Below are 13,628 nucleotides of genomic sequence, written 5' to 3'. Positions count from 1 at the left end.
GCAACCTCCATGGGTTAACAGGCTGTCCATCTTCATCCAGCCTGACCACTGCTCATCCTGCAAATTCCTAGCTGCCTGTTTGGCAAAACTTCTAAAACAATGCCTACTCTAAATGCAGTAAAGCTCATTTAGACACAGAGCATGAAAATATTTATAGTTTAAACAAAGCTGAAGAATATATTTGCAGCATTTTGGTTAATAAGTGAGTTCAAAAGCAAAGCTGAACTATTTACCACAGCAAAATTAGCAGCACTGATAAAATTGTATAGATGAGAGGTTACATTTCAAAGATATTTTCCCAAAAAACCAACCCAAATTTAGCTGCCTCCATTAAGAGAGTGAACACACCGCAATTCTGGTGCTATTCTATAAAGATGAATTAAATCAGGAAAACCATTCTCATACTCACAGAACCCCACGGTCCTACTTGCCAGGAAGCACATGTATGAAGCTCACATGGTCTCAGAGATTCAGGTTTGGTACTTGGATTACAGAGACCATCACTCAAGTGATCTTCATTCAGCTGACACCACACTTGCCGCTGTTTTGTTCCTTTTCCACATGTAACAAGACACTGAAAGAACACAAATGATCATTATTTTTAATATTAGTCAATATAAATGCCTAAAAAAATGACACAATGATCAAGTCACACATTAAAATGCACATGAAAGACCATTCCTAATGACATTTTCCCTTCAGTCCTCCAGAGATATTCACCAGGTAAGATCAGCCACCCCAAATTTGCTGCTCAAATCCCAGTGCAGCATCCATTTGTCCTAGAAACAAAGGTACAAAACTAACCTTAAGTATATATCTCAGGCTACTGTGGACACTGGGACTTTATGAAAATGGTTAGTGATTAAACACCAATCAATGTTATTGTTAGCCAGACAGAATAATTTAAGAACAAACCATTAATTTGTTATTGCCTTGATAATAGTTATTTACAAAGCAAGAACAGATTACTTTTGACTTCTTTAAAGCCTTAAATTGCAAAGCTTTCCTACAAAATATTGTAACAGTTCTTAGCCTCATCTGTTCAATGTTACCTCACTCCACTCACTAGTAGCCCAACTGGGACAGGAAAATTCATTGCAATTCTCGGTTGTCACTCGGGGAATATCTTGGCATTCTCTGTTAGCAAGATGGTGGCCAAAGTTATTTATACAGTAAGATTCTCGAGACCTTTCCCCTCCTCCACAACTCCTGGAACACTGATTAAAAGGACAAAAACAAAAACCAGTGGTGACAAATGAAAAAAATAACATTTTAACAAAAATATAGAGTAACAAATATTTAACAAAAGGGGGGGGCAACTTTTCTTAAGCAATACTGGTTATTTGTACCTGAGACCATTCTGAATAATGCCACCTTGTTAAGACACAGTCACCATGGCAGGGTTCTCGTGTGGGAGGTTTAAGTTGGTCACCACAGTAGTGGTCATCTACTGGAACAGTTTGTCCTTTATGAATGGAATACTTCATGCAGTGGACGTCCAAGGACCTATATCCTTGACCACAGTGGGATGAACATTCACTTTTGCCAATGACGTGCCACCTAGAAAAAAGGATGTTATTACACTTAGGGATGCCAATTAATGCAATTTAAAAATACGGATTCAGAGAAATTCATGCATAGGATTCAATTTTGAAAAGACTGACAAGCCACCTGAAAATACTTGATATATCATTAGATGAAAAATTCTGACATAGCCCAAACTTTCATTTTTATAGATGAGAAAATGATGCTCAGAGATATGTGTTCACGTAATATAAATGCTTGACTTATGTTAGAAATCATTTCCCCCACCGACAAAATAAAATTTAACTTGCTCTCCAAACATAAAAATGCAGGTGGTCTGGTTAAAGCTGGAGATACGGAGGCAGCACTGTACCTTGTGACTGCACTCTGGCATCTGGTGGTGCCTTTGGAGGTAGATCCAAGGAACCCCAAGCTTTCCCAAAAGCCTTTGAAAACAACTGCGTAGATCAAGGTTACCTAGTTACTTAGTGGCAGATTTAGGACTGAATATATCTGACTCATAATCAGGTAGTATCTCTCTATGCAACCACACTAAAGTATTTCATTATCAGGAAATATCTGGGAATCTGTATCAATAAGACCAAGCCTTTAAAAGTTGGCAAAACTAGGTTTTTATAGACCCTATCACATTTTCTCATTCTTGTAACCCATTTTTTTTCTGCAAGTAAAAATCTGCTAATTTTAGCCAAATTATCCCAATTATAGTCTAGCAATCTATCAAACAATATGAGTGCAACAGTATAACAGAGCATAGAATTCACAGTTTGTTTCAATTCCCAATAGCATCTGGAGGATTTCATTGTGCTTCACTCCACGGCAATAATTGGATGAGATTTATTCAAGCAGCTCTTCCACTATGCCTTCAAACAACATAAATATATAAAAGTGATCTTCCTTGCTGAATGAGAGGTTCTGGCCATCCCTGGATGCTAATGGTCACTCACTAGATGGGGTTGTTCTTAGCTTTTCTCTAAGACCCCCCACATGACCCCCACCAAAAGAGAGGAAATTTAGAAGTGGATACTTCCCTGCCCATAATCTAGGATCATGTTTCTTAATGTTTAATGGACAAGATATTGATAAGATCAAGAAACCAATCTACTGATTCTTCAATCCTTAAACTTTTAAAAGTTTATTGGTTCATAAGTTCAAAGGGAATTATACAATCATTCCACAAAATTTGTTTCAGATCTTTAAACCATGGATTTTAAGATTAGAGTTTACCCATATATTTTACAAATTTCTTTCCATTTCTTACACAAAATTTTGAGGCCTATATACTGGTATTCATCAAATACTATGAACAAACATTCAAATCAGTTGCCAAGTCTCATAATAAATTAGTGAGCCTGAAATTTTATACCAGCAGGGACACAGGATAGACATTAATTACATATCCATCTGAGCAGGCTCTGTACTAGATGCTTTATATCTTATCTCACTTATTAATTTTAACCTGGTTACATTATACATACACTGGTTACATTACACATTTTTCTTTTACCTTAGTTCACAGTCTGTATTGCACCTTTCAGTCACAAACAATGGAAGTGGTAACTGGTCACATCTTTGATCAGACACTACCACGTGATCACTCTTCCGAATGCAGGTAATTTTTCTTCTGTGAAGACCTTGGCCAAAGTCAAATGAAAATTAAACGGAAAGTTCTTTTAAGTAGATGTTCTAGAATTATTTAATTCTGCTAATAGCCTAAAGGATTCAGCTAAGAAAGCAAAAAAATTCCAACACAGGATACAGGATAGACTAGCATATTAATTTAGTCAGGAATGACTTTCTGGAGTAAACAAGCTGAATCCTGAAAGATTGAGGAGTTTACTTAGTAAAGAGATACAAGGAGGGTGGGCCAGATAAGGAATAGAAAGAGATTCATTAGAGCTGGCTGGACTGGGTAGTGGAGAGCTGTGGTCAGGGTTGGCACTGATGCTCTGTAGTACATTATGGGTTCCCTATTATTTGCTTCCCTTTTCCTCATTAGAGAATTGCATGTCTCCACTTGCTACAATGTTACTATAACTTCCCGTGAGAGGAATATACTTCCCTGTTCATTGACTTTGGGCTTACGCCAACCAACTGCAAAAGGATGTGACTCTTTCCACTTCTAAGCAGAAGCTTTAAAAGCTACTATATACTTCTGCCCAGCTCACTTTCCCTTTCCCCTGTCTCTAAAACAGCCTTTCCAGATGGGGTTGATCTTTCAGCCTGGAATCATGAACGGAAAAGACACAGATATTAAAAAGATCATTGGTTATTAGGTTCGAGGGGGCATGGAGGGAGGGATTTTTAGGGCAGTGAAAGTATTCTGCATGATACTGTAATAGTAGATATGTGCAATTAAATATTTGTCAAAACCCGTAGGATGTATAACACAAAGAGTGAACCCTAATGTAAACTATGGACTGTAGTTAATAATGCATCAAGTGTAACAAATGTGCCTCACTAATTCAAGATGTTAAAAGGGGAACGGGAGGGGGGGAGGTAAAAAAGAGAATGTGTGTGTTTTCTGTACCTTCTCAATTTTTCTATAAGCCCAAAACTGCTCTAAAAAATAGTCTTAATTTTTTTAAATGATATGGATGCAGATACCAAACTTGGAAGAGTCATAGCCAATTAGCAGCTAAAACATAGTAGGACAAAGAATAAACGTTGGTCTTTCAAAGCCATTGAGATTTGCTGGTTGGTTGTATGCAGCATAACCACAGCAAAAGCAAAAGTGATTATAAAGGGCCAGAGTAAACAGAACTTTCCACTTTCTGCAATGAGGAGACAGGAAAAAATTTAAGCAGTCAGTGACATGATCAAGTTTCTGTTTCATCAAAGTTCCACTGTATACTTTCAGTTAGCCAAACATGAACATGCATGTTTATCTTTGCTCCTTCCTAAATACCATCTGAAAAAACCATAAGGAATTTTGAAAAGGAATAAACCTAAAAGAGCAAAAGAATAAAAAAGGAAATACAGTGAGTAAGAAAAGGAGATTTTGAATATGAAAAGTAGATGGAAATCACAGAGCCAAGAAAGCTGAAACAAGCCTGTGGAGGAAACAAGTGAATAATAAACCATTCATGCCAAGGAATCCAAGAAAATCCCAGGGTTGAAAACACCAGGTTCTGCTGAAGAGGTGAATGTGTGAAGGGTAGGCCTGAAAAAAAATGGATAATAGATTGAAAACCATTTATGAAGAATACACTCCTACCCTTCTAGTCAAGAGCAACACTATCCAATAAAAATAGAATGTGAGCCACGTAGGTAATTTCACATTTACTAGTAGTCATGTTAATAAACATAGGTGAAATATTTAATATTAATGTGTTTAACCTCAAGTATCTAAAATATCATTTTAACATATCAATATAAAAATTGGTATTTTTTTCATACTGAGCTCTCAAAATCCATTGTGCATTTCAATGGGCTAGCTCCATCCGGCTAGTGGCTACCATACTTGACAGCAAAGCTCTAGAGAAACTGAACTTGAAGGCACAGACATAGCTCAGGGAAGTTGGGGAAGCACTGTTCCAAAAATAGGGGAATTAAGAAAATGTCTCCATACTGAATGATAAGAACCAGGCCTACTTGACTCTCTTTCCATTTCCCTCTGGCTCCAAGCTTTGATGGTTCCCAAGCCTCCCTGCTGACCATTAGAAAATGAAAAGATTCCTCTCTTGAGAGGTTCCTTAACCCCCAAAAGATCAACTGACAATGACATCTGGGGCTTTTCCTCCAATGACACATGAAAGGGCTACTGAGTGATCCAATTACTCTATAATGAGGCCCTACTTGACTTATCTGACCAACCCAGAACTTTCAATCAGCATTTTAGGCTTAAATATGAACAAATAGCCAAGGATCAACAGACATTTCGGGAAATCCACTAAGACACACAAGACCAAAATAAACAAAAATAAAATAAAACTAAAATGAAACAGATTATGTCAGAAGAAAATTTAAAGACTATGAGTAATACTGCCAGAGACTACACATCTATGAAACAAAAGCAAGATGTTAGGGGTAAAAACATTAATGTAAATTCAGAAAAGAAATTAGCAAATAGTGATCAGTCGAGGAGGTTGAATGTCTAAAATATACAAATTTCAGAAACATGTAAAAGAAAATTCAATGTGAGGAAACTACCAAAGAAATCATACAGTAAAATTTCTCAAGTCAAAGAATCTGTCTCCAAATGTGAGTGGCATCCTAATGACCTAGGAAAATAGATGAAAGACATACCAACATCAAGGCAAATTGATGTCCTAAAATTTCACACTAGAATTAAAGAGAGGAGTCACAAACTTCCACAAAGGAAAGTGTCATGTGGAAACACAGGAAACCAGAAAACAAGACTTTCAACCCTCTAAAGTATAATAATCTAACTTAGAATTTATTACAAACTACTGATCAAATGTGAGAGTAGAATAATGCCATTTTCAGATATGAAAGGTCACAAGAAACTACTTCTCTTTCTCAGGAATATCCTGAGGGATCTATTCCACCAGTGGGGGAAGTAAAAAGAGGAATTCATGGGATGTAGAAAACAGGGAATCCAACAGAGAAGAAAATCCCCAGAACAATAATGAAGGGGAAAGTTCAAGATAACAGCCATGTAAAAGGACTAAAAGCAACAAAACCAAATTGGAGCAAGAGAAAAGAGGGCCATATTAACAGTAGACGGATTAAAAAGTAAAGGAAAATTGAAACCCATAGACAATGCACTTGAAAATATGATAAAATTTATAGCTCTCACAAAGTTGGGGAACTCATGGGGTGCCTGGGTGGCTCAGCCAGTTAAGCATCTGCCTTCAGCTCAGGTCATGATCTCAGGGTCCTGGGATTGAGCCCCACGTGGGCTCTCTACTCAGCGGGAAGCCTGTTTCTCCCTCTCCCTCCCTGTGTTTGCTCTCTGCTGCTATCTCTTTCTCTCAAATAAATAAAATCTTAACAAAGTTTGGGAACTCATTATATTCAGTACACAGAATAACAAAACTGAGGGAATTTCATTTTTTAATTTTTTTTTAGTGAGAGAGTGCACGTGCTCGCACACACGGTGGGGGAGGGGCAGAGGGAAAGAGAATCTTAAGCAGGCTCCATGCCAAGAGGGGAGCCGGATGCAGGGCTTGATCTCATGACCCTGAGATCATGACCTGAACTGAAATCAAGATTGGGATGCTTAACCAACTGAGCCACCCAGGTGTCCCTGAGGGAATTTCCTTCTAGAGACACTAAAAAGTTACACACAAAGAGGGAATATAATCATAGTATACTATGTGGCAACTGAACTAATCATTTTTCTCCCCCCAGCCCAGAATTGTTTAAGAGATCTCTTTCTGGTTCAGACTCCCAAACTGTTTCATCATGTCATGTCCAACTTTCTATTTGGAGCTTGCTATTCTTTACTTTGGGTGTTCCCCATATTTTTTGCGTGTTCCTTCACTCACCTGATGTTTGGATTTGTTCCTAGCTCCCCATATCCACTGCCACAGACCAGTGTACCCACTTAGTGCTGGAACACTGCTCCCTGCTCCCTAAATCTCCATTCCCTTTGTAAGGCAGATCTAGGATCCTTCTGTCAAATGAATTTCTCCTCCATTACCAAAGCTTTGTTCCTCCTTCCAGTGTTTATGCCAGTCAGTCTTGACCACCTATGGCAGCCTCCCTCCAGAGACACTGTCCCAGTGAAAACATCTGTTCCCATGCAATCATTCTGAGCACCTCTATCCCAACATCACAGGACCAAGCCTGTGTTTTTTTTCTGAATGGGGCACCACAATTTCTTTGGCACCTTGAGGTCAGTTTGTTAGTCTGTCCCTCACATTCCCATAATCCATGGTCACTGCCTCTGGCTACCCACCTTATTTCAGCTCATTTCCATATGGTTCTAAGCACCCTCTCCTCTGGACCACCGCTCCCCTAATTCCCAAAACTTTTCTCCAGTCCCCATGAGAACTACTTTCCACTGCACCAAACCTCCCTGTACCTTCAGATTGAATCTCCTAACAAATGGCTCCATCTTCTCTGTGGTTCTCTGTGCATACCTGTAGCATTGCCTTTGCTACCTTATGGCAAGAAAATCTACTCATGCTGGTTTTATCCACTAGAATTTAAAACTTGAATGCAGAATTGGGGTCTTAATTCAAAACTAAGTAGTCGGGCGCCTGGGTGGCTCAGTCGTTAAGCGTCTGCCTTCGGCTCAGGTCATGATCCCAGGGTCCTGGGATCGAGCCCCGCATCGGGCTCCCTGCTCAGCAGGAAGCCTGCTTCTCCCTCTCCCACTCCCCCTGCTTGTGTTCCTGCTCTCGCTTTGTCTCTCTCTGTCAAATAAATAAATAAAATCTTAAAAAATAAAAAAAAAAAACTAAGTAGTCTCTCAAACTTACTGACTTGAAAAGTATTACACAATTAAGTATCCATAATTACAGATTTCCCAAAGACTCCAGTCTCTTCATTTTCTTGCTCCATGGTAAATGTCCCTGCTTTTCCATTTCCCACTATGCTCCTTTCAGTTATTGATGCCAACAGTACAAATGTATTTTCTTGTGGTCATGGAAGGAAAGTAAGAGAATGAAAAGATGTCAGATACCCCAACACTGAAAAGAAGAGATATGTTACTGGGAAAGTATATGGAAAGGAGTGGGTGAGAGCACTTATTTCCCTGAAAAACAGTATATATTAGTACCCCCTCATCTGTGGTTTTGCTTTCTGTGGTCTCAGTTACCTGCATCAACCACAGTCCAGAAAATGATCCACTTTCTAATGTACCACCTGAAGGTCAACAGAACCTAATGCTGTCAAAAGCCTACTGAATTCAGCTCACTTCATCTCATCACGTGGGCATTGTATCACCTCACATCATCACAAGTACAATACATTCTGAGAGAGACCACATTCACAGAACTTTAACTAAGTACCGGTGACCCTTTAACAACATGAGTTTGAACTGTGCAGGTCCACTCACACATGGTTTTTTTCAATAAATACACTTCAGTGCCATAGATGTATTTTGTCTTCTGATTTTCTTAGTATTTTTCCCTAGCTTGCTTTATTGTAAAACTGTAGTATTTAATACATATAACATAGGAAATATGTGTTAACTGCTTGTTACTGGTAAGGTTTCCAGTCAACATTAGGCTATTAGTAGTTAAGTTCTTGGGAGGTCTAAAGTTTATGTGAACTTTTTTTTTAAAGATTTATTTGAGAGAGTGAGCGAGTGAGAGTGCATGAGCAGGGGGAGGAGCAAAGGGAGAGGGAGAAGTGGGCTCCCCGCTGAGCAAGGAGATGGACGGATGTGGGGTTCCATCTGGGACATGACCTGAGCAGGACGCAGCTACTTAAACCACTGAGTCACTCAGGCGTCCCTATATGTGAAATTTTTAACTGCACGTGGGGGTTGATACTCCTAACCCCTGTATTGTTCAAGAGTCAACTGTATATTGTTACAATCGTTTGATTTTATTATCAGTTATTGTTAATCTCTTACTGTGCCTTATAAACTTTATCGTAATACATATGTATAGGAAAAAACATAGTACATATGAGGTTCGATACTATCCACAGTTTCAGGCATCCACTGAGGGTCTTGGAATGTATCCCCCCCAATAACTGGGGGAGAGGGGTGGATTACAAGTTAGAGAAACTTCTTTCAACTGCAAGAAAGAATGAGAAAAAAAGCAGTAATTGAGAATGTTGGAAAGGGGAGAGACTAATGAGGCTGTTAAGTATCAGAAAAAATGAATGGGGAGAAAAGTAGAAGAAAAAGGGTAGGAAAACTTTGTATGTTGATGTGGTGATGTGTGTGTGTGTGTGTGTGTGTGTGTAGACAGTTGGGGGACTCCATAGGCAGACTGCCTCCAAAGTACTCCAAGTTATACCAGCATGCACAGGCAAACTTCTCTTTTACTTAATACCAGTGTACCTTGACACATCTTGGTACAATCTTGCCATGGTCCATATGGATCCCATGTGAATAGGTCACTCCTCTCTTCCACAGGAATATTGAAGGAATATCGTACATCAGGGTTGTATAAATTACCCACACACAAAACCTCAATAGAAATACACAGGAGCATATAATTAATTCATAAAAAGATATTCTTGAAAGACATCATTTTTATGTTTAATAGATGCAAAGTCCTTAACCATCAGTTTACTAATAGGATTAAAACTAAGTCTTATTAATGACTCCTGAGAATTTACCTGCAAAACAACTTCTTCTTCCAGCCGATCAGTACTATTAATTCTTTCAATTGAGCTGTTTGAACCACTGTATTCAAAAATAGCTCCTTGTATGTTGATTTCTTTTTTTGACATACTTACAACAAAATTCCCATTCAAAAGAAAATTCCCTTTAGTGTCAGATAATGCTGTAAAAGAACAGGACTCATGAAATAATAAAACAATACAATTAACAATACAAAAAGTATTTTAACTTTTAAAATGCAAATCCGTTTCTGAAATTAATGTAAATGTAAATTATTTTTGAGGAAATAAATTGTATTTTACTATAATGTGTTATCTAATCCATACGAAGGGAAGCTACAGCATATCAGCTAAAGATATTAAATTTACCCTATACTTTTCTGAGAATGTCATCTTTCAAGAGGCCTGCAGCCTCAGGAGGGACATGTAGGAAGAGGAAAAACAGAACTCAGGGACGCTGGAGAAACATCAGCTAAACCAGTCCTGGTCATTGATGGTGAGGAAAAGAACACCACCCAGACTGCTGCAATAGTCCATTTATGCTTCTCTTGGAAAAAACGTACAAAGCTATAAAATTCTAGGGGCCAATATCCTAAGGAGCCACGCAATGACCATACTATTCTCTATATAACTGTCTGGATCTTTTTCATGGAAGGGCACTCTATCACTATTGACATACACAGAACAACAGCTTTCCAGAATTTCCCAGACAGAAGGAAAGGTTTGTAAAGCATTCTTTTCATCTTTGGCCCTAGGTGAAATTCTTTAAGGCTAAAAGCTAATTTCTAAAAATAAACATAATGAAGCCCATACCCTAGAAGTAGCTAAAGGACAATATACTGTGGCATATTCATTAACATTTAAAAATGAATATGCCACATCATATTAATCAATTCTTTTTCTGTCTTGCTTTAACATAAGCATTTTAAGTTTTTATTTAAATTCTCATTAGTTAACATAGAGTGTAATGTTGATTTCAGAACTCAACGGTTAATCATTTACATACAACACCCAGTGCTCAACACAACAAGTGCCCTTCTTAATGCCCATCACCCAGTTACCCTATTGCCCCCATCCCCCTCCCCTCCCAGCAACCCTGTTTGTTCTCTGTAGTTAAGTCTCTTATGGTTTGCTTCCCTTTTCCCCCCCTTTCCCTATGTTTATCTGTTTTGTTTTTTTAATTCCACATATGAGTGAAATCGTATAAGTGTTTTTTAAAGTCTATAGTTAAGTACTTTTGATACACAGTAAAAACACTTCAATTCTTTAAAGAACATTTAACCACAAAGAAGTTCTATAATTAATTTTAGATAAAAAGAATTTTATTCTAAATATACATGCAACTTTAACTGAATATAACCTTCGGTTATTTAAAATACTCTTATGGGGAAAAAGCAAATTTTTCAGAATTTTGTTCACTGTTTTTAAAATAAGATATATTATATAACTCAAGAGGAGAACATGTATAGGAAGTCAGATGACTTAAGCTCAGTATGAACTGAAATGTGTGTTTGTTAAAGGGGCTCTTCTTGCCTTCTAAGAATTTACATCAATCACAGACCTCCATGAAATTGCACACAAATCACATATTGCTTGTTTACTAGAAATGTTTACCAAGGTAATTGTCATCTTCTGGTTTTCCAGAATAGCTGTGCTGAAGAATATCAATGTTTGTTGCTCCTGTGGGAATCTTGACAACAACATTATAACCTGCAATATAATTTTATACATGTTAACTTTCATAAGCTGATGGCCCAGAGGCTATTATGGCTGAATGACTGCAAACATTGAATAGCACAGACTTAATTTCATTTTATCTTTCAAAAATGATACAGTGTTTTTACTCTTTTTGAATCAAGGCATTACACAATTACTAAGGATTGAGGAAAAAATGGTTGTCTAGAAATATACAGTTTGGGATCCTTAAGTATACTTATTTTTTCTTCTAAAATTCTAAATATAGAATGAGAATGGAGTTAATATTACAGTTCCTGAGATATTTAAGAATACATTCATTTTTAAATTTAACACTAATACTTTTAGATTTTATACTTCGCAGTGGGGAAAAAATAGAGGATTTCAAATGTTATTCACTAATCCAAAAGATATCAAAATAGTTAGTCATTGTGCTATGTTTACACCAAGATTCAGTGAACAGCAAAATAACAAAAGTTAGTAACATTTTTTAAGCTTTTCATTTCTAGTGTAAGCAGGGATTCCTATAGCTACCCCCAAATTTTACATTATTTTCAAAAGTCTGCTAACAAATTGTCATGAGAAAAGTAAAGCGTTTATGTGAAGGAAATGAAAATAGTATTTCTATTTTATGAGACCAAATTCAACAACACTGGCAGTGCTTGAAAGATGAGGAAATACTACATATTAAACAAAAAAGAATGTTTCCCCTACACTACACTCATTACATAGTTTTCCAAATACTATGATTTTAAACAGCAATTTTGCTCTAGTGATTATTCTAAGTTGTTCCTTTTCCTTAGTTTTTCCTTCTATTTAATACATGAATAAAAGGAGTTGTATGAGTTTTTCTTGTACACTAACTTTGATAAATATGTAATGAAATTAAGAGAAGTTTTAAAAAAGGTTAAATTTTCAGCCCTGATGTGAGATTACTTGGTATGTTTTTAGAGTGCTTTATACCCCTTTAAGGCATCACATTTTAAATATAAAGTGATAAATGGTCTGTTAATTGTGATTACACTACATGCATATTGGTTGTAAGTCATCAGTCTACAAGAATTTTATGATTTTTTTCACCATAAGATATTCCTACTACCTTCTATTTATGTCTTGCAGATATGGTTTTTGAAGAAAGCAATTCTTAGACATTACAAATGTGAAAGACAAAGGCTACCACCAGGGGGCAGAAATGTGCCAATGCTACTCTACAAACGAGTTTAGTATCTTTTTCCGTTTGCAAACTGATTAATTCATAATACAATTTTGGCAAGGTTATATATTTGATCCTAAGTTGGCACATGTGGTTTTAAATAGAAAAAAATGTTCTTCAGTGGATAGAGCCCAAGCTTCAATAAATGTGCCACTGTTTTTAACAAGGGATCAAATGTGCCATTGGTTTTAACAAGGGATCCCATGAAATAATGAATCCTAACTACAAAAATGTCATAGCTAGCAACTAAGATTTATAAGTGTCACCAGAGTATAAATGTAGTATACTTTTGATACCGATAAAAATACAAACTTTGTGTTTTAAATTATACTGCTTTAATTGAAGCAATTCATACTAACTTAACTGTGTTCAAACACATGTGAACATAATTTAAGGCTGACAAAACTGTAAAAAATATTTTTCATTTTGCAAGGAAAGTTCTAAAGGACTACATTTGTTACCATACAAAGCAAAAGGTTTTCCTAGAAAAGTCTCAGAAGAGAAAATATCCGATACTTTCTCATATCATTTTTAAAGCAAAATGAATTCATGGCCAAATATCAGTTATATATATAATCCAGATACTTCCTGAAAAACCAAATAATTCCAAATCAACACTGAAATGGTTTCATCCTTCACCTTCAATCATTTTTAGTATATCAATAAGAAACACAACAGCTAAGACAGGTTATAGAAAAAAGTGGTACAAATGATGAAAAGTAATTGAAAGCAAGTTTCCTGAAAAAATTATAAGTATATACATTTCAGATTACAGGAACAGCAATAAAGACTCTATTAATTGGGGAACTATGCAAACATCATTGTCAAATAGCACCGGATTTACTCTAATAAATGAACCTACTGTATTTTCAAGAATCAGATTTGCCTTTAGCAGATGAATTCATTGATTCAAGGATACATCTGGTATAATTTTTTATATTTAGGGATATAAAATATATTTCATTTT

The 13,628-nt window shown here is 36.6% G+C and overlaps 1 protein-coding gene across 1 annotated transcript in view; it reads right to left on the bottom strand.

The window, feature by feature from the left end:
- Nucleotides 1-13,628, bottom strand: part of ADAMTS20 (ADAM metallopeptidase with thrombospondin type 1 motif 20) — a 171,018-nt gene that overhangs the window by 83,381 nt on the left and 74,009 nt on the right. The window contains exons 16-22 of the mRNA XM_045873599.3: nt 11,368-11,463; nt 9,751-9,917; nt 9,470-9,599; nt 3,050-3,176; nt 1,350-1,560; nt 1,053-1,217; nt 410-574 (exon numbers count right to left, since the gene is read on the bottom strand). Of these exons, the coding sequence (XP_045729555.1) occupies nt 410-574; nt 1,053-1,217; nt 1,350-1,560; nt 3,050-3,176; nt 9,470-9,599; nt 9,751-9,917; nt 11,368-11,463 (1,061 nt within the window). The remainder of the gene's footprint in view (nt 1-409; nt 575-1,052; nt 1,218-1,349; nt 1,561-3,049; nt 3,177-9,469; nt 9,600-9,750; nt 9,918-11,367; nt 11,464-13,628) is intronic.

The sequence above is a fragment of the Mirounga angustirostris genome, unplaced genomic scaffold (assembly GCF_029215605.1).
Source record: "Mirounga angustirostris isolate CCGP_5_RB_7025 unplaced genomic scaffold, mMirAng1.0.hap1 SCAF_5, whole genome shotgun sequence".
In the NCBI taxonomy this organism is placed as follows: Eukaryota; Metazoa; Chordata; class Mammalia; order Carnivora; family Phocidae; genus Mirounga; species Mirounga angustirostris.
The sequence above is the reverse complement of the archived record's forward strand: the minus strand, read 5'-3'. Positions and strand labels throughout refer to the sequence as shown.